Below are 26927 nucleotides of genomic sequence, written 5' to 3' on the forward strand. Positions count from 1 at the left end.
TATATCTACCTTGAATATGCAAGTCCTGCTTGTGGAGGAAATCGGAGTAATCTGATGGCACAGATTTAGATTTGGGCAAATGTGAGCCTAGTGAACTCATGGAACCGGCACCGACAAGATCGCTACCCTCGGGGAAGTCGTGAATATTACCGCTATCCACTGAGAACGTGGAGTCCATATCTTTCTCTTTCCTCTGCTTGTAAGGCCGTGGATGATTGTGAGCGGGACGCCTTCTCTCGGGCGAGAGCCTGGGTGACCTTGAGGGTGTCTGATCTGACCAGACGCGAGATACATGCTCGTCAAGAATCGCCTGATCACTGTCCTCCTCTACAGACAGCTTTTCTTTCAGCGCATCACCGAGAGTCTTGGGAGCTCCACCAGTTTCGACCAACGTATCGTTACCATTTGACACGTCGTTCTCTTGATACAGATATTTCTCCAGTTTCTCGTGGGCCTTCTGCTCTCGTACCAGGATCTCCAATTTCTGCGTGAGCATTTCCGCGAATTGCTCCGCCGTCATCTGCTTCGGGGACGCCATACGCTGGGTTCGTGGGACAACATGATGTGCCATGGACTCGCGATTTATATTCGCGGATTCTTTAATTGCCCTACTAGATTGCTTGCTGTATTGCTTCTTGCTCCTCTGTCTATTGCTCGTCCCATCCCTGCGGGTGACAAATTACAAATACATACGGATTAGTAATGCACTACACAATGCAACAAGTGCAAAATAAATGAAGTTCAAAATTGGAGAAATCCTCCACTCTTTATCTCGGGTGCAAAATCAAAGAACGCTGTGTAAAATTAAAATGAGAAATAGAACTTACATGGATCCGCTGTTGAGGGAGACATTGTCCACCTCGGTACGTGCATCACTGCTCAAACTCTGAAGCTCGGAATCCTGTCTGGATACTGGGTTGTAGGAGGAATATTGTGCGTGCAATCTGGATACGTGCATGTGATACGGACTAGCCCCATGTTGCAAGTAAATGCTATAAGTGCCACGCAAAATAGCAAAACAATAACAACTAAATAAAAGACAAATAAAAATATCATGGTTATCCGTCAAACAAAAAAAAAATAAATAAAATGAAATTTTGCATATCCTGCATATGGACAAACTATCAAAAAACGTTATTGAGGGATAGAACAGCGAATCTATTTTCTGGCAACGTCAATCGCTTTGGAAATCGCTAACGATAAAATGTAAACTTAAAATATAATTCAGATTATGCAAGTTTCATCACATCAAGCTTCAAAAGAAAGGAAGACAAAAACGACAGCATTGTTAAGGCATTCGCAGGACTGATCTGAAGCGTACTATACAGATAACGAATGGTATTTTAATAAGACTCGATAATTTCATGAAAAGCGCATTACCCGGCGTACGCTTCTGGCCTCGGTCGTAGATCCATCGCTCTACTCTGTTGGGTAGCCATTAGCACATCTTTGGTCAATCTCAATTCCCCGGGCGTCCCGCCGGTCGAGTGCGAATTGTGCATGTGTACACAACCGGTGCCGATGTACTCGCTGTCTTCGTGCACGGTGGGCAGCAGACTCGGTCCGCAGGAGATGGACATCTCGCGGCTGCCCGAGCTCGAGCTCGGGCAACCGCCGGAATCGGGATTCTGGCAGGACTGAACGTATTGCACGTACACGTCAGATTGAAGAAAGTTGGGATATGTCGTCTCGTTGATCAGCCGCTCGACCTCCAACTGCACGATGTCGAACACCTTGTGATCGGCGCGGCCTTCCTTGACCCGTCGATCCGCCTCCTTCATCACATCCTCCGGTATGCTTAGCTGCGACTTGAGAAAAAACCTCCGATAGATGAGCTTCACCAACTGCGAGATCTTCTCCATGTCCTTCTGCTCTTTGAGGCCCTCGCAGGCGAACCAGAAGTTGAGCGGATCCAAATGCCCTTCCTGACTAAGGTACCTCTTGAACAGCTCTAAACCCACCGGATCCTCTAACAGGGAGTGCAGATTTCTCGCCCACCGTGCGTAAGCAGGGGGCGAATTGCCCTCCATGGTAGTGGTTCCGCAACAACCCTCCGGCTCAAATCCCAATGGCGCGGAAACATCGCAACCACCGCCGGAGGCTTGCGGTGTTGCGAAAGAAGAGCGTCTTGGCGTCAGAGCGGGGCTCTGTGGACGGATCCGGCTGACATAGCTTCCATAGCTTCCAGTTTCTTCTCCTAAAGCATACAAAGTACTTGCTGCAATGCAATTTCAACATATCAACATAGTCTTTTTGTAATATAACATATTACAAAAGCAATTGTAGCTTTAAAAAATATTTATCTTGAAGATATTTGAACAAATTCTTGATTATTTTATTTAAAAAATCTCGTTTTTAAAGAACATAGGTTTTTAATTAGAGCTACAATCGCATTTCTTAAACAAATGTAAACAAACAGCTTCACATTCTTTTGATTTTCTTTTATACGTGCATTAATATGTAATTTCTTCTACTTTTTTGTTTAAGTATATTTTGTCTTACCTGGCACTGGCGGCCTGGGAGAGTTTTCACTGAAGCAACGCGCTTCGCTTTGCCGAGATGCGCTCATTCTATCTATTACGGCCTTCATGTGCTATTTTGTTATCTACGCTTAATTTTTGCCCGCGATGCCTCTTAGTGGACATGGTTAGTCCCAACCTAAAACAGTAAATAAATAAATTTTAGAATATAAATCTTACATTTATAACATAAATCTTACATTTTGCATTTTTATGACAAAGATACAAATTGTATTTAAGTAGAAATAACGGCTGTCAAGATATATATCTCACTTATAATGACATATGAAGAGTGTACTCTTCAATATGTGGAATTCAAATAAAAATAAGAATCATCTATGGCAGTCACGTTCCCTAAATATTACTGACTTTAATGCAGTCATATTTCTGTGAAAGAGTGGAGCTGGTACACGCTAACAAAGGAGGGAAATCTGGGATGCTGGATCGATCGAGCCCTGTAGTGAGTCATATCTCTCAATTAAGCAGCTAAGGGAGGTTTTTTCTGTTGCCAGGAACCTTAAGGGTGGAGCATAGTGGGAGAAACTATAGACCATCTCCTGGCAAGCTGCGCAGAGGGATGCATTTTTGCGTGTACATGTATATATGCACAACCCCTATTGGTCTGTTGCGCAGACCATTTGTATTGATCGACAAAACCTATAACGCAAGCTATTGAATGTACTTGCCAGTCCTAAAAATCCATATTGCGAGTTTAATATCCTCTATTAACTGAAATTGAGCTCTAACACAGTGGAAAAATATTAATAGGTTTATGAGGTAAGGCAATCAGGGGAAAAAAAGGCCTATTATGCCTGTAGGGCCCGTTTCCTTTGTTATGACAGGGCATTGAAATATGGTTCATATGGGCCATACTTCAGCCCGAACGGCAAATGTGCAACTATCCACTTGAGCAAGAGATATTACCCCTTGTATACATAATTAATTCACAAGAACTGCTTTCACTGCACTATACAACACATATCGCTGTACAAATCACACTAAAAAACTTGAAATTTTCACGTTACATACACAGTCTTGATTACAGATCCACAAGGAGTATTCTATATGTATTCACAAAAGTACACAAAGCATAATTGACTTGTATCACCAGCTCGGAACAATTTATGACGAAATAATTTCGACATAATGCTATCAATATCATAGGGCTATTCGAAAGAGAGAGAGAGAGAGAAGCTATAGCCCTCGAATGAGTATGGAAACTTGATCCTGATCCATACAAAGGCAGAAATATGAAATGAAAACCTGTCATAGTCAATCATCTCGCTCCACCGCACATTTACCTGAATCAAAAGAGAAGAATATCAGAGTACATACCATCTTGGTGGTGAGTCTAACACAGACAGCCTTCAAATTTGCCAAGTATACAAAGATCTATTATGATTCTGACAAAAGTGAATCTATCCGATACCACAAACACTGCTAAATCTTTGTTATATCATAAAGAATGAGCCTAGGATGCTTTCGATGGCTTCGATAGCACTGCTGCAGGCACACTGAACCAAGGCTGCGCGTCCTGACCAGGACTGAAGCTACGCTGATATGGCGATAGGCAGGGTAGGGATAGCGTCTAGACTCCTTGTGACCTATGTCGACTCCGACAGCAAAACGCCTCGCTAAAATCCTTTCTCGCATTGCTCATTGAAGATGAATCGAGACTCTCTAGTCTGCCTACCTATGTCTGGCACCAAATATTTTTACAGAATTAATTATAAACACCTATCTCACTACTGTTAAACTACAAAATACAACCTAGAGAAATAATCATGGAATATCTCAATTAATTTTAAGGACATGTCTCTGTATCCTAATGCCTACAACACAACAAAGAATCTATTGGCGTTAGAAAACCTATATAAATTCTCCTCATAATTTTTCTGTGTACACAAATAACTTTATCTTGCTGTTAATATATTTGTTTTCTTTTTCTTTATATTGATGAATAAAGAAAACAAAAAATATATTTAAACCATCAACGAATCGTCGGTAATAGAGGTCGAATGATTGAGCGCACCCACGCTTTCAAACGGTCAGTGGACGTATAATAATAATCAGCAAATTCCTGTTTGTTTGCAGGTGTACCTCTTCCGAGCGAGTCGAAGGTGGACTGGTTGAACGCGATATCCCCCGATGAAAGGGAAAGAAAACGTTTCGTCAGCAACGACGACCAGGTATTAACTTAAGAGGCTTTTCCAGCCGTATCAGTTCTACCGCAGGCATCTCCTCATTGTTCAAGAATCTCTCCAGGTTCATCCTCCAACGGGTGGACGGACGCCTTCGATTTATTCGGCGAAATATCCTCCTCGTGGTGGCGAGAGAAGCCTCGCGACGACACAATCGCTGCCGAGGACGCGCATCGCCGAATCGCATTTCTTTTCTTGTACTCTCCGCCCCCTCCGCCTGCCGAAGAAACGAGGGAACCCGCATTTCGATTCGTCGAAAAGCGTCGATATTAGTATCGATCGTGGAGATCTCTTTCGAAATCGTAACGTATAGCTCGAAATATTCGAGTTCCGTTCGCGCATCAAGCCGGTGTCGCCACCTATCGCGACGGTGACACCAATTTGAAATCCAAAGGTGAATCTGTATTGCCGATCGTTTGCGAGCACGACGGATACAGAAGTGCTCGTTCATCTTTCGATCGTTTCCAAAAAAAAATTTGTAACTTCACAATTTTTGTATCTGTAATGTCGGTAGTTACCGACATTGCCGACAGAGCATAAGAATCAATATCAAAAAGCGTGCAAATGTAAATTTTGTAATTTTTTTTTTAATTCAATAAAGCTAAAATTAGATACAAATTGACAAAACACTTGTCTTATAAATAATTATAACCGTCTAAACCCACACGCTCCATTAACCAAGATATTAAAAATCACAATTCCTAGAATTTTAAGTTTGAAAGTTTAAATGCGAAAATCTAAACTCACGAAAATTGAAAAAGTATCAGGAGATCATAATCTGCAAGGAGGTTGCACTATCTAAAATTCCAAGAATTTTACAAGATTTCCGAGAATTCCTAGAATCTCAATTTCCGAGACTCCAAACCCTCCAAAAATTGAAAAAGTACCAGAAGAACATAATCGGCATATGATTCGAAGAATTTTCCTAATTAAGAATTTTCTAAATTTCTACGAGGTACAATTTAAAAAAATTAAAATTTCAAATATAATACTAAAAATTGACACATTAATATTAGAGCGTTATAGAAAACTGTATTGTTATATTTCAAATAGATAACAATGCAAAATGTTTTTAATTCGAAAAGTTAAATGTAACATTCCTTGAAGACGATCAATGTCATTTAACGCTAATTGCAAATAAATATTAATTCTCAATTGTCGACAAAAAACGTTATGCATGCCTGCTCTCTTACTTATTTACGTAGGGAAGGGAGTATGCAAATCAGGAATGATTAGAATTAAGATTTAACGAAGCTCATCTTCGCGGAGGAGATTTATGTCGTCGTGGTCTCGTCCCGATAATTCGCGCGTTCGCTTTCTTTTAATTATATGTTAGCGCGACCGCGGCGCTCCATCGAATAATTACAACGACGAACGTCATTAGGCAGGCATAAAATGAGGAGGGGAAAGGAGGTTGGGGTGTGCGCAAGGTGCAAATTAAAATTATTATATTTCGCGCCGCGCCCGGTAGTTAGACTTCGCGCGCGCTAACAAATTACGAAACAGTTATCTGTATGCTCCGTCAGCCATCACCTCCACCTCCACCACCCACCACTTGTCGCCGTCCCATTTTATCATTAATGACCTTAACCCTCGCGATCTCAGAACTGGAAATGTATTAAAGCTTTTCCGGCTCGGCGACGCTCCAGGGGTTACACGCGTAAGATTTTTATCTGAGAGAAATTGTTTTCCTTCCTTTTGCATTTCATTCATCAGTTTGCGTTTTCCTTAAAGCCGAGAATGTAAAATCTATGATATGATAATTGTAATTTTCTCAAATTTTTTAGTTTCGCTTTGTTTCCATTTTTTGTTGCAGGAAAAAAGACGATTTTCAGTATTTAAATGCTAAATAAATAAAACATTCGCTTTGCAACAAAAATATATTTACATGGAGTGCGCTATGTTTTATATTCTCGATAAATATTTCACATATGGTGTTACCGAAAAGGTTTAAAATACTCGGTTCGCTTGCAGATTCCACAATAAAATCGCGATTCGTCCAGCGTGAAATCACGTTTTGCGCGGTCGATGTGACATCGTGGTCGATCTCGCGATTCCCGAGGAAGCGAAATACCGCGGAGGTATAAAAAGGGACATGCGTTCGACGAGATATTAAGATTTGCCGAAGCGTGCTACATATGGTTTCCTCCGTATGGATTCCGCGAGGAATCCACGTGAGGAATTCTCACGCGAGAGGTGCTTCTTCCTCGTCCCTACGCGAATGATATTAAAATTCACGCCCCCGTGACTTCCGATTCTATAGGCACAAAGAAATCGCGCGGTTTCCGGTCACCGCCAATATCCGGGCCTGTAACGTGTCGCCGAATATCTGACCCTCGGATTTTTGTATCTCTGTGCAGATTTGTTTCGTAAAAACGACGCTTGAAAAAATCGCAAGTTCTTCGTCGTGCCTCGGTGTTGTCATTTATAGTTTAATTAGATTTGGCCGAATGACATTTGGATAAAGAATTAACGTAAGAATTTCATGTTTAATTTTGCATAAAATTTTGCGTGAAACTCGATGCTGTAAAAATTTTAGCACGTATATATACCCACAATCAATATTGATTGGGATTCATTTGCACCTCGAGCTCTAAAAATGAGCGTGGATAACGAAGGTCACGAGACGCGATGCAGTTGATAATCACGAGATCATCCGTCATCGAGAGCCTCGCGGTGTCGTTCACTGTCATTGGCGTACAATTCGAGAAACGGTTGTCGTCCCGATATGTCCCAGAGCCGATAAAGGGCCATCGTCTACCGAATCGCGATATTACCGACGAAAGTGCAATGGAAGTGCAGATGGAATTAACTGTACCAATATCTCACGAATATGTATTACACGACGACCAGAAATGCAAACGAAGAAAGGAAAGAGCAAAGTAAAGCCTCATAAAGTCGTAGTCTTAGCGTTTTAAACTGATTGTGAATACTATCAGTATTACAAAAGTTGTAACTTTTGAAATAAGATCCGATATGGTAAAAGATCTACATATTACGCTAATTAAAACTGTCATTTAATTTTATTTTACGACACATTTTTGGAATTTTATCTGTAACATTTACTTTTAGAAGATTTCTTTTGTAATTACTCCTAAAAATAATTTATTAAAATTAATTTTTTAAATAAATTTATTTAAAAGGTCCTAAAAATTATTTGTTAAAAAATTGTTTTTAAAGTTTTAAACAGAGAAAAATATATTCGACAAAAATACAGAGATAAACATCTTCCTATAAACATCCGGAAATTCTAAACTTTACATTGAGATATAAAATGTCTCGTGCAATACTTCAATAATTCAATATGCATTGCAGAATATCACATTTAATAACAAAACGGCATTTCCACCTCAAAAGATAAACGCATATCGCGTTCAATTGGTTGGTTCGCGGGGAAAAAAGCATTCTCGAGAGAAGTGGTGGAGGAAACGAGGAGAGACGAGAATTGTCGAAGCCCCTTTGGGGCCTTTTTTACCGTGTGAGATGTCGCACAGCGACGGGATTGCCTGGAATGTGCTTTGAAACCGTCGTCTCGCCGAGGATCATCGAAATGATTTGCTCATTCGAAGCCACTCGATGTGTGACGATTCGTGGCAAATCTGCTTCTCCGTGAATTTTCCCTATATTCGAACAATCGGTTTTCCACTTCTCATTATTGCGTGAAGAGCGATATTCTTTCATTTATCTCACTTAAACGATGTCGCTATAACTATAATTAAAACTACTTGAAGTCTATAATTAAAACTATTATTACAAAATCCTTAGATTGATTACTGATTATTAAAATAACAAATATTCAGTAAAGATCTTAGAATAATAAAATTATGGAGAAAATTAATATAATAAAATTATGTAGAACTCTGTATTGAATTCTAATTGAAATTAGAGCTAAAAGAATCAGGAACGACGGTGGTGGCTGGAAAGAATTAGAAGCGAGAATGGCTACGGCCAGTCGCCGCGCCGCGCCGGTCGGTCGTTCCCGATTCTCGCGAGGTCCGTTTATCGGCGCGAGCGATTAAGATTCTTTCAAAAAACGAGAGACGCGGACAAGGGTGGGAGGGAAGGAGGGAGGGAGGCAAGGAGCGAGCGAGAGAGCGAAGAAGAAAGGCATCAGCGGACGAAGAGGAATCTTAAAGGCCATCCGGCGATACACCTCTCTATGCAGCCGCTGACACGCCGGCTTTTTGTGCGTCGCGATCGAACGAATCCCTCAGGAAACCGCGACTTTCTGTTCTCGTCTCCTCTACCAATACGCTCCTCCAGCTCACATCGGTAATTGTTCGCCAAAGGATTAATAAGATTGCAGTATTAATTTGTATAGTATTATTTAAAAAAGGGTCGGTGCATCAATTGACATTCATCATTATTCAATTTTCGATCTTTGAACGATATGATCCACTAATATAGATTGCTAATTAAACTTAATTAGAATAAAAGTTCCTAAAGAATTTCCATAATTTTTAATTAGGAATATTATCGCGATAGTCGTCAGATGGTGAAGAATATCAAATCTTTTGCGTAACTAGAGCTTGAAATACCGTTCAAATTGAACCGGGAAGGTTCAGAACGACGGGTAGCAATAGCAAGCAGAAGAAGAGAAACGGAATGACACGGCGAGAGAAAGCATGAGCGAAAAGAGAGAAGCGGAGTAGAGAGGCGTATAGGTAAGTTGGGCCCTCGACGCAGGTACGGCGGTACTTTTGGAAGAAAAGAAGAGAAGTGGAGAAAAAGAGATCGAAGAGAGAAGCAAGGCCGTACCACGCGCGATTCCTTCGTATCTCCCCAGATATTGTCAGTTGCATTCATCATGCTTGTTATTAAAACCTCGATTAAAACTCGCGAACCAGAAATTAAAAATGAGCTTTTAGCTCGTGTATAGGTATATAATTCCAAAAGAATAAGAAATATAATTATAATATATGATAGATAATACATATGTATAGTATAAAAACAAAAGCAATTTGTTTTAAAACAACGCATATAATTATTCCTGATATTATAACTTCGTCTAAAATAAAAAATTTAAAGAATTATTAATTGCTGTCACCAACTGCTTACATACAATCAAGCAGTTTACGATTTAAAATTATTTAAGAGTAAAAAAAATAATTATTTTCCTTTAATAAATTGCTATATACAGGTATATAGCTTGGCATATAGCCACTTTGTACAGATAATGTTTAAAGCAGTACTCCGATCTATAGTAGAGTTCCTATAACAAGTGTTGCGACATAGTGTGATGACTTCTGATTGGTTGAGCTGTTACTCATAGACAACTATATTTTTTTGTCAGATATTGTTAATTAACTAATCTATGGAATAACCCAAAGCCCACCGCAGTCTGAAAGGCTTATTCTTTCCCTGTACGTATATTGCATGTGGAATAAAACCCGGGATCGGACCTAAGTTTTTCTAGTTCTAATCATTCGCGCTCACATGAAACTACGCGTCATCCCTATATTTATACTTACACTTATGATAACAGTTGTCAATTTAACTTGACAATTGTCAGAGGGTTACATTGAAAGAAAATGCAGCGGATCCAATTTATATTTAAAAAAATTAGCGTTGGTACATTGCTCCGCCTATAAATGGTAGCGGTTTGTCGCAGCTCTTATATTATAGGAACTCTATAGGAGTACGGCCCTGGGGGGAGGAGGGGGGCAAAGATGGTGAAGAAGCGCGAGAGCGAGGTAAGAGAAAGGCGGAGAAAAGAAACGGATATAAAAAGAGAGACGGAAGACGTAGGCCTCGGCCGGCGGCTGGCGACTGGCGGCGGCACCGCTTGATGTACGCCGGGTCCGTAATTACAGGTTTTCGGAACGCCTCACTCGCTCGCTCGCTCGCTCACTCGCTCGGCAAGCCGCGCCGTGCCGCGCCGCGCCGCTTGAGAGTCTCCGGGGCCCTTCCCTCGTCGCGCCGCGCGGTCTAACGGGTGTCCCGAGCGCGTAACCGGGGGTCCGATGCCGCGCGGTTCGACACGCAGCAGACGGTTCGTCACCGCGGACGACGACGACGACGACGATGATGTCGACGATTCGAAACGAGCGCCGCTGATGAAAGCACGTCGCCTTCCTCCTTTTTCCTTTCCTTGTTCCTCGAGGCATTTGAAATTCTAATTATAGAGCGGCGCTTTTACAGCGCGAGATGAAAAAACGTAAAGTTCGAATTTTTTCCCGCCGGAGAAGGTATCGCTTGATAACCGTAATATGTAATAACGCGATATACGTCCCGGGGGTTGAGAGCAGTAATCTCGGCAAATCTGATTTTCAATGCTTTACATTTATAAGGATGTTTACCGCGTCGGAATTAGGGCCTATCGAGATTATATCTGACGAGAGCTTTTTTCGAGAGAGAGAGAGAGTTCCCGTAACGGCAGGAAAACTTCTGCGAGAGATCAGAAGCGGCATCCCGGGACGAGGATGTTTCTAGGAAGAACCGTTCGTGCGGGCAGGTAAACGTCCTCTTCGCCTCCGGATCGAGATACCGATCCAATGAACCGAAAATTCAACTCATCGTTGGTACCGCATCCCCGTTTCGACAACGAAGCAGCATTTGCTTTCGTGTGTACACTCGCTTATATTATTCAATTTAATAAAGCTGAAAGTAACAACTGATTTTTATAGGCAAACTTTTCCTTCCTTGTTCACTTATACACCTAACTCACATACGCTAATTTTCTCGACGCGTGACGGACCACCCTGTATTAGAGATGCCGTCGAACCCTCCGCCATCGATTCGAATCCGTACGAATACCGGCGAGAAAACCGATCGACCGCTTACCATTAGCCTATATATGGCCGTATGGAGCCAAATGTCGAACACGTCGCGGTGGAAAACCGTTGTCGTGACGCGACGCACTTAACGGGTGTTAAATAATTATGCGGGCGGTTTATCGCGGGGCGCGTTAGGACAGTGGCGCGGCGTGATTCCCTTACGGCCCTGGGCGATACGAAGCTTCTCAAACGAGGAAAGCATACACACGGCTCCCATTCAGCTAACCCTTTCAGCTAACCCTCTCTGGCTTCTCCGTCCCTCTCTGCGCGCGCCCCGCACAATCCTCCTCCCCCCTTTCTTCCTTTCTTCTCTCCTCGTTCTCTATCCCGCCGTTGCCGCTCCTCTCTGTCCGCGAGAATCCCTTCGGCCTCTCGTCTGCGGAGAGCAACGTCGGCGAAATCTCTTTTACGCGCCCAAGAGACCGGGGACATGTCCGAGGACCCCCTTACTTTTCTCCTCCTTTCTTACGGTTCCCTTTTCAGAGCACGCACACATAGACTCCCTATTTATTTTAAAATAAAGATTCAAATTTTTCGGAATTAATTTTCCCGCGAGAACCGCGAGATTTTTTTTCTAATTTTTCGCAGCTTTTGAGACCTTGACCATCGATAAATGAAAGACGATATTATTGCTATTCTAACATCAATACTCTTCTATTTTCTTGTCACGCTTATTACAATCGTATAAATCACAAGTTATCATTAGTCAATTTGAAATTTAATTATATCGCTTAATAGACCGCGATTTGTCTCAGTCACTCTATATAATGGCAACGCAACTAATTATCAATTAATTACATCATTCATCCACACCATGATATTCGGTATAAATATTATACCTATTATTAATATATCCACAGGCATTACTTCATATAGCAAGAGTTCAAAGACGGAGTTTTAAACTCGAAGCAGACGAAATGGACCAGTGACACTTCGCGGGACATTCGAGTTTTCTCTTCTCACGTATGAAGTCGGCGGGCTCTTGTCGATACTTGTGAGAGAACACGGCCGTTCAAGATAACCGATATGACCGGCAAGGGGGAAGTTATGACGGCGCGGTGGAAGACAAGGCGGAAGCGATCAAAGGCGTGTCACCGTTATCGTCAGATGACTTCACGCACATCACCTCACGGTGAGGTATACTACTCGAGCTGCAAATCTTTCAAAGGAACTTCTGAAGGGCCGCTCGCCCCAGGTGGCGGCGTCGGGAAGGACGACGTTCAGCGCGGTATTAACCAAAGCCGGTTCCCCCCTTCTCCTCCCAACAAACAACTACCTGACCTATCTCGAGTTTTCCAAATATCTATGCCGTCCGTTTTAGGCAATGTCATTGTCGCTGCAGAGCATTTAAAAGATGACAAAGAGATTAAGTGAGTTATGACAAACTACGTAGTAGTTAAAGGTAGTTAAAGAGACGTGTGCATCCCTCTTCTTTTCGGCGTGATATTTGTATACAAAGAAGTTATCGCTAAGAAGTTGTTGCTAATACGAGTACTTTGACCCGGAAATGTTAGGATAATTACGATATTCACTATATTCTTTGTTAATAAACGTAAAAATGGATAAACAATGGTAGAATAATTTCATGTCGTACTCCATAAATGAGCAATTTTTCAACGCTTTGACTCAAAATTTCAAACACGTGGATCCACGTGCCGCTTTAACCCTCCATTGTATTTCAATCCAATCTTAATCCCGTAGTGTGATACGGGCTTAAGATTGTGTTGATCTGGGCACGTATCATGGAACTTTTTGACATGGATTCCGATGGGAATTGTTCAGTTTAAATTTCTATTGTGTTTTTTTCTTTTTTAGGGAAAACGGAATAATTCTGATTGGAATCCTTGCCGAAAAGTTCCATAATACGTGCCCTGAAAAAACAACGCCGCACTAATACAGTATACAGGGCGCGGCAAAGTTCGTTTGTCGAACGAGGGTAATGGAGGGTTAACACGAAACCTCTAGTAAAGGAGAAAGATGGCAGATGGTTTTTTTGAAGTTGCGAACATTCAATTAGGCTTGCCGTACGTTCTTCACAGCACAGATCCCATGGATATTATATATCGCGCGATAATAATGAGAATTCGCAGAACGGAAGTGAGCCCTCCTCCCCCCCCTTTGATAGGTGTCGCGATTAACGATCCGTTTGGCGCGCCGTAATTAATAGTCTCCTGTAATTCACCACAGTTAATACCTTAACTCCGCGCCGGTTCATGGGGACTCAGCGACGCGACTCGTTCATCATTATCGTCGTCGGGTCGTGCGTGGCCGATGACTATCGGTCGTGACGTCTCGTCTACCTGCCTTTTTTGAAGTACCGCCGGGAACAATTGTGCGATAATATCGGTACCATTCTCAACGAACTCGCGGCTATGCACAAAGTTATCACAAAAACAAATTGTTTCTCTCACAAAATTATCACGATTCACAGAAAAGACTTTTCCTTAAAACTCAAACTCTCTCCCTCTCTCTTCCACTTTTTGCTCTTGCCTTTTAAATTCGAATTCTATCGATACACAAACATCTCGAATTCCTTCAAATTATTCAGAAGTTCGGTTGTGGTTCAAATTCGAATTTTTCTTCGGATGCAATTCCACAAAATTATTTTTATCCTTGGATCACCGTGAAGTTTTGCTTCTTTTCCGCTCTTTTTAATGAAGAAAATCGTGCTGCACGTGCTCGGCGTAACGATCGTGATTCTATCGATGAATATCATGCGAACGGCATGCGAATATCGTGCCTGAATGACTACAGCATCACAGCTCGCGCCGAGATTTTCCAGACGGAGGCATCGAAGTCTCCCGTTGTCAGATGTACATTCTCTCTCTTCTCTTCATCACGAATCAACCGATCATCGAGCCGATTTTACTTCCGCGTTAAAATTACGATCATTTTTCACCATTGGAAATCATTTCCTGACAACTGTGCGCCAAGATAATCGCCTAAATCTCGTCAGATAAATCGAAATTTCTTTTTTGCAACAGTTTACCTGGATCATCAGCTTATCTCAATGTTATTTTGTAGTAAGAGCGACAGTGGCAGAGAACACGATAAATATTTCAAACATGAAACAGAACATCACTCGGAACATCGAAACATCACGTTTCTCGTGAAGGGATACGTTTCGGCATGAAGGACGAAGGATACGAGGGACGACTCGTAATAATAATCCAGAGAGAAGAATCGAAGACTTTGGCGGCCAACGGAGAAGATGACGAAGGACCGGACTGTAGGACCTGTGTCCTACGCAACGTACACGGTGAGACTGAAACCACAGTGACCGTAGGAGCTAAGGAAAAGAGCGAGCATTATCTCCGTCTCTCCCTCTCGCTCTGTCCCTTGCAGCATGCTTCTCTTTTTCTTCTCCTCTATCGTGCTGCATCCCCCCACTTATTCTTCTTCTCCACCTTCCTTCGCAAGCAGACCGATCTTCTCTCATGCCCTCCTCTCTTTCTCCTTCTATCAGGAGAAGGAGAAAGGGAGAGGAAAGAGGGATCTTGGTGGACGAAGCCGCTGAACAAAAAAGTGATAGGGTCCAGGTACAAGGGCAAATTCTTAAGAAGATCTTTAAACGGAAACTCAGATTTTTCGGTGGTATTTATTAACCGCCTTTACGATCAAGACGAATAACGATTTTTATCACATCGGTCACCATTATCACTCCCCACTATCGCCAAAACATATCCATATCTAAGGCCCTGCGCACGATAGAGCACATGTTAGGAATAAGAAAAATTTTAAATATTAAGATATATAAGTATAAGAATATTTCTGTAATAAATATTAAATGTTAGGATATATAAATGTAGGAATATTCCTATATTAATATCTTATACAAGATGTCCCAAAAATCTCGGAACGATCAAATATCTCAAAAAATATGAAAAATATGGAAAAACGTTTTAGACAAAAATTACAGGGTTTAAAAAGATCTATTTACTGACCTTATCAGTTTGACCATAAGGAATCGATTGTTGTAAAAAAAATTTATTTTAAAAGATTTTAAAAAGATGTGATGCATTTTGTAGATCCAATCAATTTCACAATTTCACAAAATTGCAAATGTAATTAACATTATTATTCGATTCCTTTCATTACTCTACGTATAAAATTATCATGGTTAAGTCATTGAAAAGTGAATACTTTACGAGATATTTCATATTTTATATTAAAAATGTCGTGACAAAATTTAAAATATCTCAAGTCATTTTTACCAAAAAAGAGCTTTACTATAGTGTTTTGAAAACATCTCGACTTGGGCAAGAATACGCAATAAAACATAGGGAGTTTAATTTATAAAATTCAAAGTGACCCTGACTTGATCTTAATGACACCATAAGATCAAAGTGATAAGGTCAATAAATAGATTTTTTTAAACCTTACAACTTTTGTTTAAAACATTTTTCTATATCTTCCATATTTTTCGAGATATTTGACGTTCCGAGATTTTTGGGACATCCTGTATTTTATTCTTTCCCATTGTACGTTACGTTTAATTATTATATCTAATTCCGATTCCTAATATTAAATATTTATTCTTATTCCTAACTGTGCTCTATTGTGTGCAGAAGCTAATAATTTTAAAAAATAAATAGCAGTCGTTGGTTAGATTATTTTAATAAAAATTTTATTTTTTATCCATTAATATTAAATGCCCTAGAAAAGATTCGGGCGTGATTATTGCATAATTTCGGTATTTCCTTTTACTAGAAAATCGAAGCATATATTTGTTTGCAAAAATAAAACTATAAAGCAAGATTCAGAGATATACCGACGTGATAATAAAGCGACAAATTCGCGTGACAGTCGGGGAAGAAGACAAAGAAAACATACGAAAGCCGAAAGAAGGCGAGGGGCTAGGAGAGAGGGGAGAGCGGAAAAGTGAGGAAACGTAAGGGGAAGAAAGTCGGCGACTTGAAAGGTGTCAGCGGTTTGACCGGGCCGACGTTGGATCGTCAACGAAAGAAGCCGGATGACACTCGATCTCGAAAGATAATGATATATATATATACACACGAGGTGTTCTGACAAAGAAAAAGAGAAAAAGAGAGAAATTTATGTCGGCATGCTCTAAATTTCTCTTTGCGATGAAAAGTTAAGCTTTACTCGATTCTTTTCCTTCGGATCTCCTTTCGTTTTTACCAATTTATTGATTTCAATATTGATACATCTAATATACATTTATTTTCAGAATGCCTCTTTTCGGAATATCAAATAGTTTTAAAATACGTATCTTACGTTATTCGCTAAAAAAATTAGATTTTTTTATAATGATCTGTTCGGCTTGAGAAAAGACACTCTTATATAATCTTAATTTCAAGAAGATTATCGATTCATATTGAATTAGTCGCCATCGGACAAGCTTAAATCAACGCATCAAGTGCATCTGAAATGCGATTTGGCATTTCCCAGTTGAGCGATTCAACCACAGCGGCAGCTGGCATCCCGACAATCTTATCGACTTCGGTAAATACCGATTTAAAGAGATTGTCAGGTACACGACCCCGTTACGAAATTCTCTTAAAACGGAACTCACGATGCGGCTAATCACCTGTTCCAGACTAAATCTGTCTTTTGCATGTTTGGAACATAATTTTAACTTTACTCTTTTTATAACGTTATATATTTAATCTTTTATTGCATATTTTATTAATTTAACTCTTTGTCCTAGGGACACTTATTTCTTCGCAGTTTTCCTATGTTTTTAGGTATTTCATAATTGATTTGTCTAACATATTTGGTACCATTACGTTCCTAAGACTTGTATGTGTATATAAATAACAAAAATTTGTAATTACTTTTCCGTTTTTTGGTCTTACCACTGATAATTTCTAAATTTATCTATCGCTTTTAAAATAAAATTTCATTACAATTGTAATTTGACGCTTTACAAGATTTTCTTGTAAGAATTTTGAAAAATTACTTCTATTTAACTTATATTTAACGGTATATTTATATTTGAAATTCCTGAGGATTATACGAAGAGCAAAACATTTTTTATTAAAAAATAGCAAAAATTTCTTCAATATTGGATTCGCCATTTTCAAATTTTCACTACAGATTTTAAATCAGAAAAACTCTTACATATAAAATTTCATACGCAAATAAGTCATGGTTAATTTTTTTCAATTTGGTTGTCATATTGAATCCGTCATTTTAATTTATTAAATTTCGATTTACAATTTACAATTAGCAACTCCAGAAACCCTAATACTAAAATTCAGCAAAATATATTTAACAAAGAAATTTGTACAACAAAGGGTTAATAATAATTCCAATATTTCTATGTTATATTCATTCAAATTCGTGGACTCTGCACGCTAATTGGATAATAAATAGATATATATGTATACAAGAATAAAAGATTCGAATCGTTCGATATTTTAGAAGAATGTAATTCTATAAAAATAAATTGTCGGGGAATTGATAGGAAATTTTACACAGAAAATATTGCTACGTGAAAAATATAAAACTGTTCTATTGTAAGTAACATATTTTATAAAATATTTTTAAAAAATTGTATTAGATTTTATTCAGAGCTCTCTAGTTCGAAAACCATTAACGCTCTCGAAGTCGGGTCGTTTCCAAAATTCAGCGATTCGCTCGCGCGGGCAAATTCTTCAGGTAAAATATCAGTTTTAAAAGGGGTTAGCGTTTTAATCTTGCAGACTCCATGGGAAACCCGCGCGCCCGGCAATTAATGGAAATTAAACTATCGGCGATAATAATGGAATCGCGCCTGCGACGGCGGCCTGCAGCTCCTCCTTGTCGGGCAAGAGGAGAGGGCAGAAGGCAAAGGACGAGGACCAACGAGAGAGAACCGGTGCCGGTTCGACGTTGTCGTCGAGGAGGAAAGAGAGATGGAGAAAGAAAGAGAGAAAGAGAGAGCGCTGCGCTCGCGCGAGCAAAAGTGAGAAACTGGTAGCGTGTTTGCCAGAGCTCGGGCGCGACCGAGAAGGGAAAAGGAGAAGCCGCGACGAGACGAGGACGACGATGATGATGAAGAGAAAAAGAAAGAAAGAGAGGAGAGATTCGAGCAGATGGAAGGAGAGAGAAAGTCAGCGCGGAACGGAGAGAGAGAGAGAGAGAGAGAAAGAGACGGAGCGTGTTCGTTTGATCTCGCCGCCGCACGCGATCCCACACACGCGCGCTCCTCTGGTCCCCCTTCGCGCCCCCCCTTAGCCCCCTCCGCGCAAGATGTGGATTCGCATGAATGCACTAACACATCACGCGATTTAAAACCTCTACGTCTCCTCCTCCCCCCGCGTCAGCCCCATCACGATCCGACGTTCTCTCCTTCGCCACCGCCAATCGACTCCGGACGCCGCGCCGGTGCGGCGCTCCTGCTCCTCTCTTTCCTTCTCTTTTGCTTCGTCTTTATCCTTTTCTCTTTCTCTTTTTCTCGTCCTGGACCCGCTTGCTCTCGCGCCGCGCGATGCGGCGGACACGCGTAATAAACACCGTGCAAAGCAACCCGGCGCTGAGTCGCCTATAATTTCTCACGGAAAATTATATGTTAATGCGCCCTTAATGGCGTCGTTCGTTAACGGGATCGCCGTCGTGGCCGAGGGAGCCCGGGGGACGACAGAATACCGCGAGACTCGCCCGAGCAACCAGGCTCCTCTCTTGAGCCGAGAGAGAGAGCAAGAGAGAGAGAGAGAGAGATACGCGGGATAAATCCGCGTTCCGAACTCGGATCGAAAGTACATGAGCGATTCACGATTCTTCTCTTTTTAACAATTCCACGGTTAAACTCCGAAAACCATAACGTTTACGTTGCACAGCGGGATTAAGAGAGAGGAATCGTAAGGGATCGTTACAAAACTGTGGTTTAAGATCTCGCTGTGTGCCGAGAAACGTAGAACGGCATTGCGGATTACACGCGCAGAATCTCGCTGGGTTTTACGAGCGTTTTCTTTTACGTCGGATAAAAAATGCATAGCTCTTTCCGAGTTTCGTCGTTTGATCGACTTCGACCGGTTGTTCGAGAGGGAAAGAAACAGAGGGAGAAAGAGAGAGGTCGAGAGACAGCAGATTCACCGGCGAAACCCACCGAAACTTTTACACGGGATTAAGCGGGACGAGATTTGCCTCTTACCGACGTTAAAAGATTCAGTCAGCCGGATAAGGAGGCAATAGTCTCCGTCGACCGTCGCTTCCGGTATCGCGGCTGAAAAATTTACGTGCCGCGCGCTTCGCGTTTCCATCGTCGAGGACGCATTTATACGCTATAAGTACCAGCACGAATTCGCTGTATAATGCAATCGAACCAACGTAGCGTAAAATAAAATGCTAACTGTTGACCCTCGAGGATTTTTTAATTTAATTATAATTCCGTGATATTCCACGAATTCGCGAGTAGGAGTAACTTTAGCGCGCGAGGGAAGAGAATTTGCAGATTAACGGTAGACAGGTACATAAGTCAGTCAGCGGAAGCATGCAGAAGGATGCGATGCGATACAGCTGCTACAAAGGCAAATTCGATCATAATATCCGCTAATAATAGCATTAGACTGTATACAGCGACATATTATTCAATTATCGGCAACGCTTGGGACAAATTTAATTCCCGTACGCTCCTCGAGCGGTACGTCACATCTTCTACGTTTCCAAACGTACAAAGTCGCAAATTACGTTGTGATTATCATGCGTGATTTCTTGAAGCTTATGAATAACATGAAAGTGAGCGATTTCTAGGGAACATTTTTCCGCTCGGATGAACATAAAGACTTCCCGGAGACGGGCGACTTGTTTTTCTCCAAAAATCGGCACAGGATTGGCAAAGCTCGACAAAAGAACTAGGTATTTCTGTCCAGAACGAATTAGTCGGGTAGCCGACGTCGAGGTATCCTTTCAAAGCTGCGGGACACCCTGTGTTTCATTGTGCCTTTATCGGTGTCCCCCTTCGTCGACACGGCACTTTCGAAAGAAGGAGCACCGCGCGGCGCGGCGCGGCGGCGCTCGTTCGTCCGAGAGCGAGGGTACTCGAGCGAGAGCGCACTTCGAATTCACCGGGCGATTAGCGTCGCCCGGCGGTTAGCTTTGCGATAGATACGCGAATCAAAGCGGCCGGAACAGCGGGCGGCGATGAAGCGACGCACACATACACACACCGGAGGAGGCTGAAGTGGCGAGAGAAAGCCGGAGGGGGGGAGGGTACCGAGGAGAAACGGACAAACGGCAGAGAACAACAGAGAGAACCGGCCGGCGATATACAGTGGCAATTATTGCACGCAGACGAGACAGATGAGAAATGACATTACGTCATGCCGTTTCCCTCTCGCAGAAAGGCACCCGATACTTCCGGTTTACATTAGCGGCAGCGCGTCCTGCGATAATCGTTACGTGCCGTTTTGACGGTTGACGTCATATGTCAAAACGATAAAATGATTTCTCTTAAGAACATGTATCTATACCGTAGAGATAAAGAATCGTATCTCCAGTTTTTGTCAGAATGGAATTCATAGACGTATATAATAGATTGAGCATATATTTTCATTGAAGATCTTCCGGCAAGATCTGAAGGACAGAAGATATGCTTGCAATTACGATTTCCTTTTATACCATTTAAGTTAGGATACAATTAGAAAAGGAAATCGTCATTGCAAGCATATCTTCTGTCCTTCAGATCTTGCCGGAAGATCTCCAATGGGAATGCTCAGTCTATTATTTACGTCCATGATGAAATTAATACTTTTATCAATAGCAGAAGTTCAAAGTGCAATGTATGATGGTAAAGGGTCTTATGTCCATTATCACTAGTTCCTAAGATACAGAAAAAGTCGTATTGAAAACTTTTATAGTGCCTTAATTTTGGTACAGCGTGTTATTGGCAGTTGTACTATTAAATGCCAGTTAAATTATTAAAAACTCAATAAATCAAGTTGCTTATTTTATATCTAAAAAATATACACCCTTTCCCTGTTAAAAACTTGAAATTTTTGAATTACACGAAATCCCTGCGACATATACATGTAGAAGTTTTAAACATTTGTCGGGAGAAAAATAGATTTCGAAATCGTCGATCGAGAAGCGACGTCTTTATCGCCCGTGGCCAAAAAGAAACGTTACGTACACGCACACACATATCCACAAATCTCGCGCACGTGAGTGGATTAAAGGAAAAGGCGGTATCTCACGTGGTCGAGGAGCCGCGACACTTTAAAGGGGGCTCCCCTTTCACCCGCGCGGCGTGATCTCGGTGAGAAAATATTGCCTATAGACGACGACGACGACGACGTTGACAGCACCAAGTGTATATACGACGTAAGTCACTTTCTTTGGCGTGCCGGGGCGGCGTTTGCGGCAAACAAGAAACGGACTCGAGAAAAGTGGAAGAGAAAGAGCGAGTGGGCGACACCGCGGGCAAAGAGAAAGGTTAAGAGGGGGATGGAGGGAACACCGAAGCTTTGTGATGTCAAAGAGCATCGTTTTAGCGGGTTCTCGCTGGAGAGTCTTTGATATCGAAATAGGGAGGAATTTCCCCCTCCCCCCGTGCTTTGCCGATGTCGGCCGCTTTTTATCCCGACGAGAAGCACGTGGTATCAAACGCGATGGCACGACCGCGAAGGTGGAGTAGGAAGATGAGGAGAACCCTAGCAGCTACTTTGTCGACGCTTCAGCGGTGTCGTGCTCCGGGGGATTCCCAAACCGTACCCCGCCATGCGTGCCGCTCGTCTCTTTCTCTCTCGCCCCCTCTCGGCCGCCCCGGCGCCTTCACGGAGGGTGGCCACGCGTCTCCTTTCCGTTTGCGTGATCCGCACCACGGCAGATTTCCCCGTGTTATCTATTACCGGCCGGCCATTCCGCCGCGAGAGTAAATAAAAAGATAGGAAAGGCGAGTCCCCGAGGAGAACGGCTCGGCTAAATAGTAATCGTCGCGGCGCGCGGCGTTTCACAAAGCCGGATAGCTTGCGCGCCGAGAATTCTCGGAGGTCTTCGATTTTGAATGAACCCTGATCCGCGCAGTTCCTTGCTTGCGAATGCCGCGCTCGAGCCGGTCGTCGATTTTAACCCTTACAAACATAGGTAATTCGTGTCCGATCGATTTCTATCCATGGGAGTTTTTTTGAAACTTTAAAGAGTCTTCAATTATATTACATTTTATTTTTTTCCAAAATGAAGTACAGACATTTGTTCTAGAAACTTGAAAGTATGTTTATAATTTTTTCAGAGATTTGATAATTTTTTTTGGAACCACTTTAAATAGGTGAACCCGTTGATACCCATGTTAAGGATAAGGTTTTTCACATAAGAATTATACGAGTTTATACTACAAAGGCTATCATACAATACAAAGATACAGACAATAAGGAACAGGAAATAAGCCAGGCAACAAAAATAACATTTTAACTTACTGTGTGTCAACGCAATGGATTATAAAATAGGCAACATAAACAGAATTTCAACACGTTAGATTTCTATTCTCTATTGCCTGTATCAGACAAATTCCAGTTTTTCAGTTTTATTATAAGTTGAAATGGGGTTATTTTTGTTGCCCGTCTTATTCCTTGTTCCTATTGTCTGGACCTTTGTATTGTGTGATAGGCTTAAAAGTCGTAGGTGCCCACAAGGGAGGGGCAAGAGGAGGGGATTTGCCTCCCTTGGAATCAGCAAAGAGTTAAACCTTGCCGATCTCTGCTCTAATCTATAGAAAAATATATTTTTCTCGGATTTCAACAGAATTTTAGTTTTTCAACAGCCTGCCTTGCTTGAATTCATTTCACCTGCTTTTTAAAAATCAAATAAGATCTCAATTCAATAAATAGAGCGAATGAAAAAAATATAGAGAAGTTGCTGAAATTAAATGCGTCCCTTCCTTCTCTACGACTTAGGTCGATGTTTTATTGTCCGATAGTCTTCTCAAAAAATAACAAAAATTAAAAATTAAAAAAATTGAAAAACCAAAAATTTTTTAAATACACAAAAAATATAAATAAATAAACGCGAAGAAAACATTTCTCGACATACACCTGTCTTGTCGCGGTGAGAAAGCTTTTACAAAAGGTGTATAAATTTCAAATTATAAAGTATTGGAAGTAACATTTTGAATCATGCTTCCCCCCTGGAAAAAAATCTTGTCGACGTCCTTGGTAAGGGTTAATATATTTATCCATAATTTCAACAGGTAAATTTTCTCAAGTCGTAACTCCCCTCTCGTAAATCCCCCACGAAACATTATCGCTCGAATTTATCTGAAAATCCGCGGTCATTTCGACAAACGACCGCGTCATCGCGAGGGTCACGTTGTCGTCATCGTTGTCGTCATCGTTGTCGTCGTTTGTCGTCGCGAGATTCGCATCTCTGGACCGATGGCCGTGCCAGTTGCGTGTCCCGTTTCAGATGTTAATAGGTGTTAATAGATAGACACAGCTACACACGAGCGGCGCGCGGCTCCGTCGAGGGTGCCGCCGCTCGCATACGTGGACTACGTGGTTCGGTGAAGCGGACAGAAGCGTCGGTGGTGGTAGTGATAGCCGGAGGAGACGGCGACGACGACGGCAGTGGCGGCGGCGGCGACGGCGGCTGCGACAAGTGGGGCAGGGCAAAGTGGAGCTCGGAAGCGGCTCGCTTTGATGTAGACACGCTCCGCGACTCCTTCACGCCAATAAACTAACGGTTAGGTTAAGCCGTCTCTTTAAGCCGTAATATCATTATCCTTGCCTTGTGCCCTCGGCGCAGCACGACGTCGACGTCAACGTCAACGCCGACGACGCGACGTCGCTTTTGTCGCGTAACCGCGCCGCGCCGTGCGCTTTCTTTCGCGCAAACGTCAGCGCGTGTCTCTCACATGCTTCCGGAAATACGAGCGTACTCTCCGCCAAGAGAAGAGAAAGAACAACGGCATGAGGTACGGCTCGAGGATCTGTATGGGAAGTAGACGAGGAACGAATCGATAGAGAGTCGGTGTAGATCAAAAGTTCCAAAAGGAAACGGTCGGTATCTCAGAAAGTCATTGGGACATAAAAATATCCGATTCTTTCGTTACGTTGCTCTCTCTCTCTCTCTCTCTCTCGAGTTACGCCAACAACAGCGAACGATCAGACAATCCCCGAAGAATTCCTCTCTCTTAAGCCCCCGACAATCTTGACCGAGGGAACACCCGGTATACGAGCCACGAGTAGGAGGCCATCGACAGCCGCGCGGCGCGGCACGGCTCGGCGAGCGAGGAGCGAGGAGCCGAAGAAAAAGCACCGCGACCAGTCGAAACGAAAGCACCGACCCGACCGCAGAAAACCACCGCGGCTCGAGAAAACGCATGGCTGCGTCCACCGATACGCGGGCCCGCTCGCGCGCATGTATTTTGCGCTGGCGAACTTGGCAGCCCACTTTTAATGAACCAAGTTTTCAAAAGAAAACGTCCGCAGCGTTCGTTGGCGGAGACAATAACAGTGTATAATTCTAGAGATTTGAAGAAATTCTGCTGGTATTCGGAATTCGGTAGTGATGCTCCTGTATATGCATAATTTTTAGAACTAGAACCCCTCTTACTAAGGGGGTTAAAATGATTTGTTTGACATTTTTTTAAAAAATAATTATTTATTTTTTAAACGTTAAAACTTCTGAAATTTTCTGACTTTTATTAAAATATACAGATAATTAATTTTACAAATTTGTTTTCTCTTTTTTTCCCCCATTTTAACCCCTTCGGTGGAGTAGGTCGTGTTAAACGATGCAGCTGCGCCTACTCTTCTGGCGGCTACTTTTACCGTCGAAATACCGTATTTTTTTTCGAACTACAAACGAGGTGCCAGCGTGTCCTTGATTGACAGTTTAATTGATCGAAAGCAGAGTCGCGTGACGAAGAGCGGTAAAATGTTTTAAACACGATCGATTACTTCAACATAGACTTACCGTAAGAAAGTAATCAAAGGGTTTCAAAACCCTTCTTTATGTCCCTAACATACTCGATACTCATTCATAACGAATTGATCCATATCATATTTAAAAAAGTTTTCAATATATCAGACAAATTTTTTAAACGTATAGCTGTAACTTTTACAGTTTTTCACGCGAGGAAAATATGAAATCGCGCGAAAGCAAAACGGCGCGCGGCGATGTTAAAGGAGAGATGACCGTAGAAAGGGTAAAAGACACGAGAGGGAAAGAAGGCCAATGCGGTGTCCAGATGCTTTAACGTAGCGAGAAATTTGCACCACAATGAATCCCAGAATGGAAGATCCAGGTAATAACAATCCTACGGGATTCTCAAAGAAGCGTGCACAAATAAGCTTAATAGACGCCGCGCGGTCGGAACGGTTACGAAGCGCAAAGCGCAAGTTGACACTTGACCCCCAAAATCCCCGGAACTTAAAAATTCGTCGGATCCGCGCGCGGAACAGGCGGCAATAAATTTTAATATGCGGAACGGGCGGGCACCTTTGCGGAAGGATGATCTGTGCTTTTCGGACTTTCTCGGTTGTTAACGCGGCCGAGGGTCAGGGTCAGGGTATAATCGCTGGCACCGAGAAGAAATTGCGAGCGGCGCGGCGGGCTCGAATCCCAGAGAGACGTGAGGAGGAGGAGGAAAGGGCGACAACACAAGGGAGGCGGCGAGGAGCCGAGAAAGAGGGACACACAGAACAGAAGTCCGCCGCGCGGCCACGATCGCGGCGGACAGACGAAAAGCAAAAGAGCAATGACTCACTCTGTATATCCGTCTCGGTGGCTCGGTGTTTACTGACGACGCCGGGACGACGACGGTGTAGCGGCTTCTCGGCGGCGACGACGACTCGGGGACGACGACTGGCGGCGGTGTAGCCGCGGACCCATGCTCCGCGCGGAAGTGTCAACTCTCGTACTCGCGCGGCACAGCGGCGGCGGCGGCGGCTCGCCGTGAGCTGCAACGCGGGACATATCTCGGTTTCTTTTCCATCCTCTTTCTCCTGCCTCTTTCTCTCGCGCAAGTCGCGCACATGCACGCGTTCTTTCTCTCTCTCTCTCTTTTTCGCTCTCTTTCGTACGCATTCTCGTATATTTACCTATATACGCATATCTCTCTCCCCCTCGCTCGGTACAGACGGATGATCCACCGTGATCTGGTCGGCACTTCTTCGACACGGCGCACACCACACCACCGCACCGCCAGGCACACCGACGAGCACACGCATTCACGCGCGACGATTCGCGGCACGCACTCGACGACGCGATCTGTCGTCGTCGTCGTCGTCGTCGTCGTCGTCGTCGTCGTCGTCGTCGTCGCCGTCGTCGTCGTCGTTGTCGTGCGTCTCGCGGGGACGGAAAACGCGCGGAAAAGCGACGGGGGCCCGCGCGGGAGGGGGACGCACGACGCGGATCTAAGGACGGCACGGCGGCACCACGTAACTTCGCAGGCACATCTCGGCGGTCGTCGCCATCGGTCGCTGGCACTCGCACGAGTGCCGAGTTGCGGCACGCGAGCGCGACCTCGCGGCCCCCCGCCGAACCCGGTC

The 26927-nt window shown here is 42.9% G+C and overlaps 1 protein-coding gene across 6 annotated transcripts in view; it reads right to left on the bottom strand.

Moving 5' to 3' along the window:
• Window positions 1–26896, bottom strand: part of Axn (protein axin) — a 29694-nt gene extending 2798 nt beyond the window's left edge. The window contains exons 1-6 of one of the 6 annotated variants that reach the window (XM_071792957.1): window positions 26478–26896; window positions 26144–26336; window positions 2503–2658; window positions 1381–2197; window positions 828–992; window positions 10–665 (exon numbers count right to left, since the gene is read on the bottom strand). In XM_071792957.1, the coding sequence (XP_071649058.1) occupies window positions 10–665; window positions 828–992; window positions 1381–2197; window positions 2503–2590 (1726 nt within the window). In that variant the 5' untranslated portion in view covers window positions 2591–2658; window positions 26144–26336; window positions 26478–26896. Of the gene's footprint in view, window positions 1–9; window positions 666–827; window positions 993–1380; window positions 2198–2502; window positions 2659–3854; window positions 4031–4619; window positions 4881–26143; window positions 26337–26477 lie in introns of those variants that run through there. The other 5 variants (XM_071792960.1, XM_071792961.1, XM_071792962.1 and 2 more) reach the window with 5 other exon arrangements.
• Window positions 26897–26927: the final 31 nt, after the last annotated feature.

This window comes from Temnothorax longispinosus, chromosome 11, assembly GCF_030848805.1.
Source record: "Temnothorax longispinosus isolate EJ_2023e chromosome 11, Tlon_JGU_v1, whole genome shotgun sequence".
Lineage (NCBI taxonomy): Eukaryota > Metazoa > Arthropoda > Insecta > Hymenoptera > Formicidae > Temnothorax > Temnothorax longispinosus.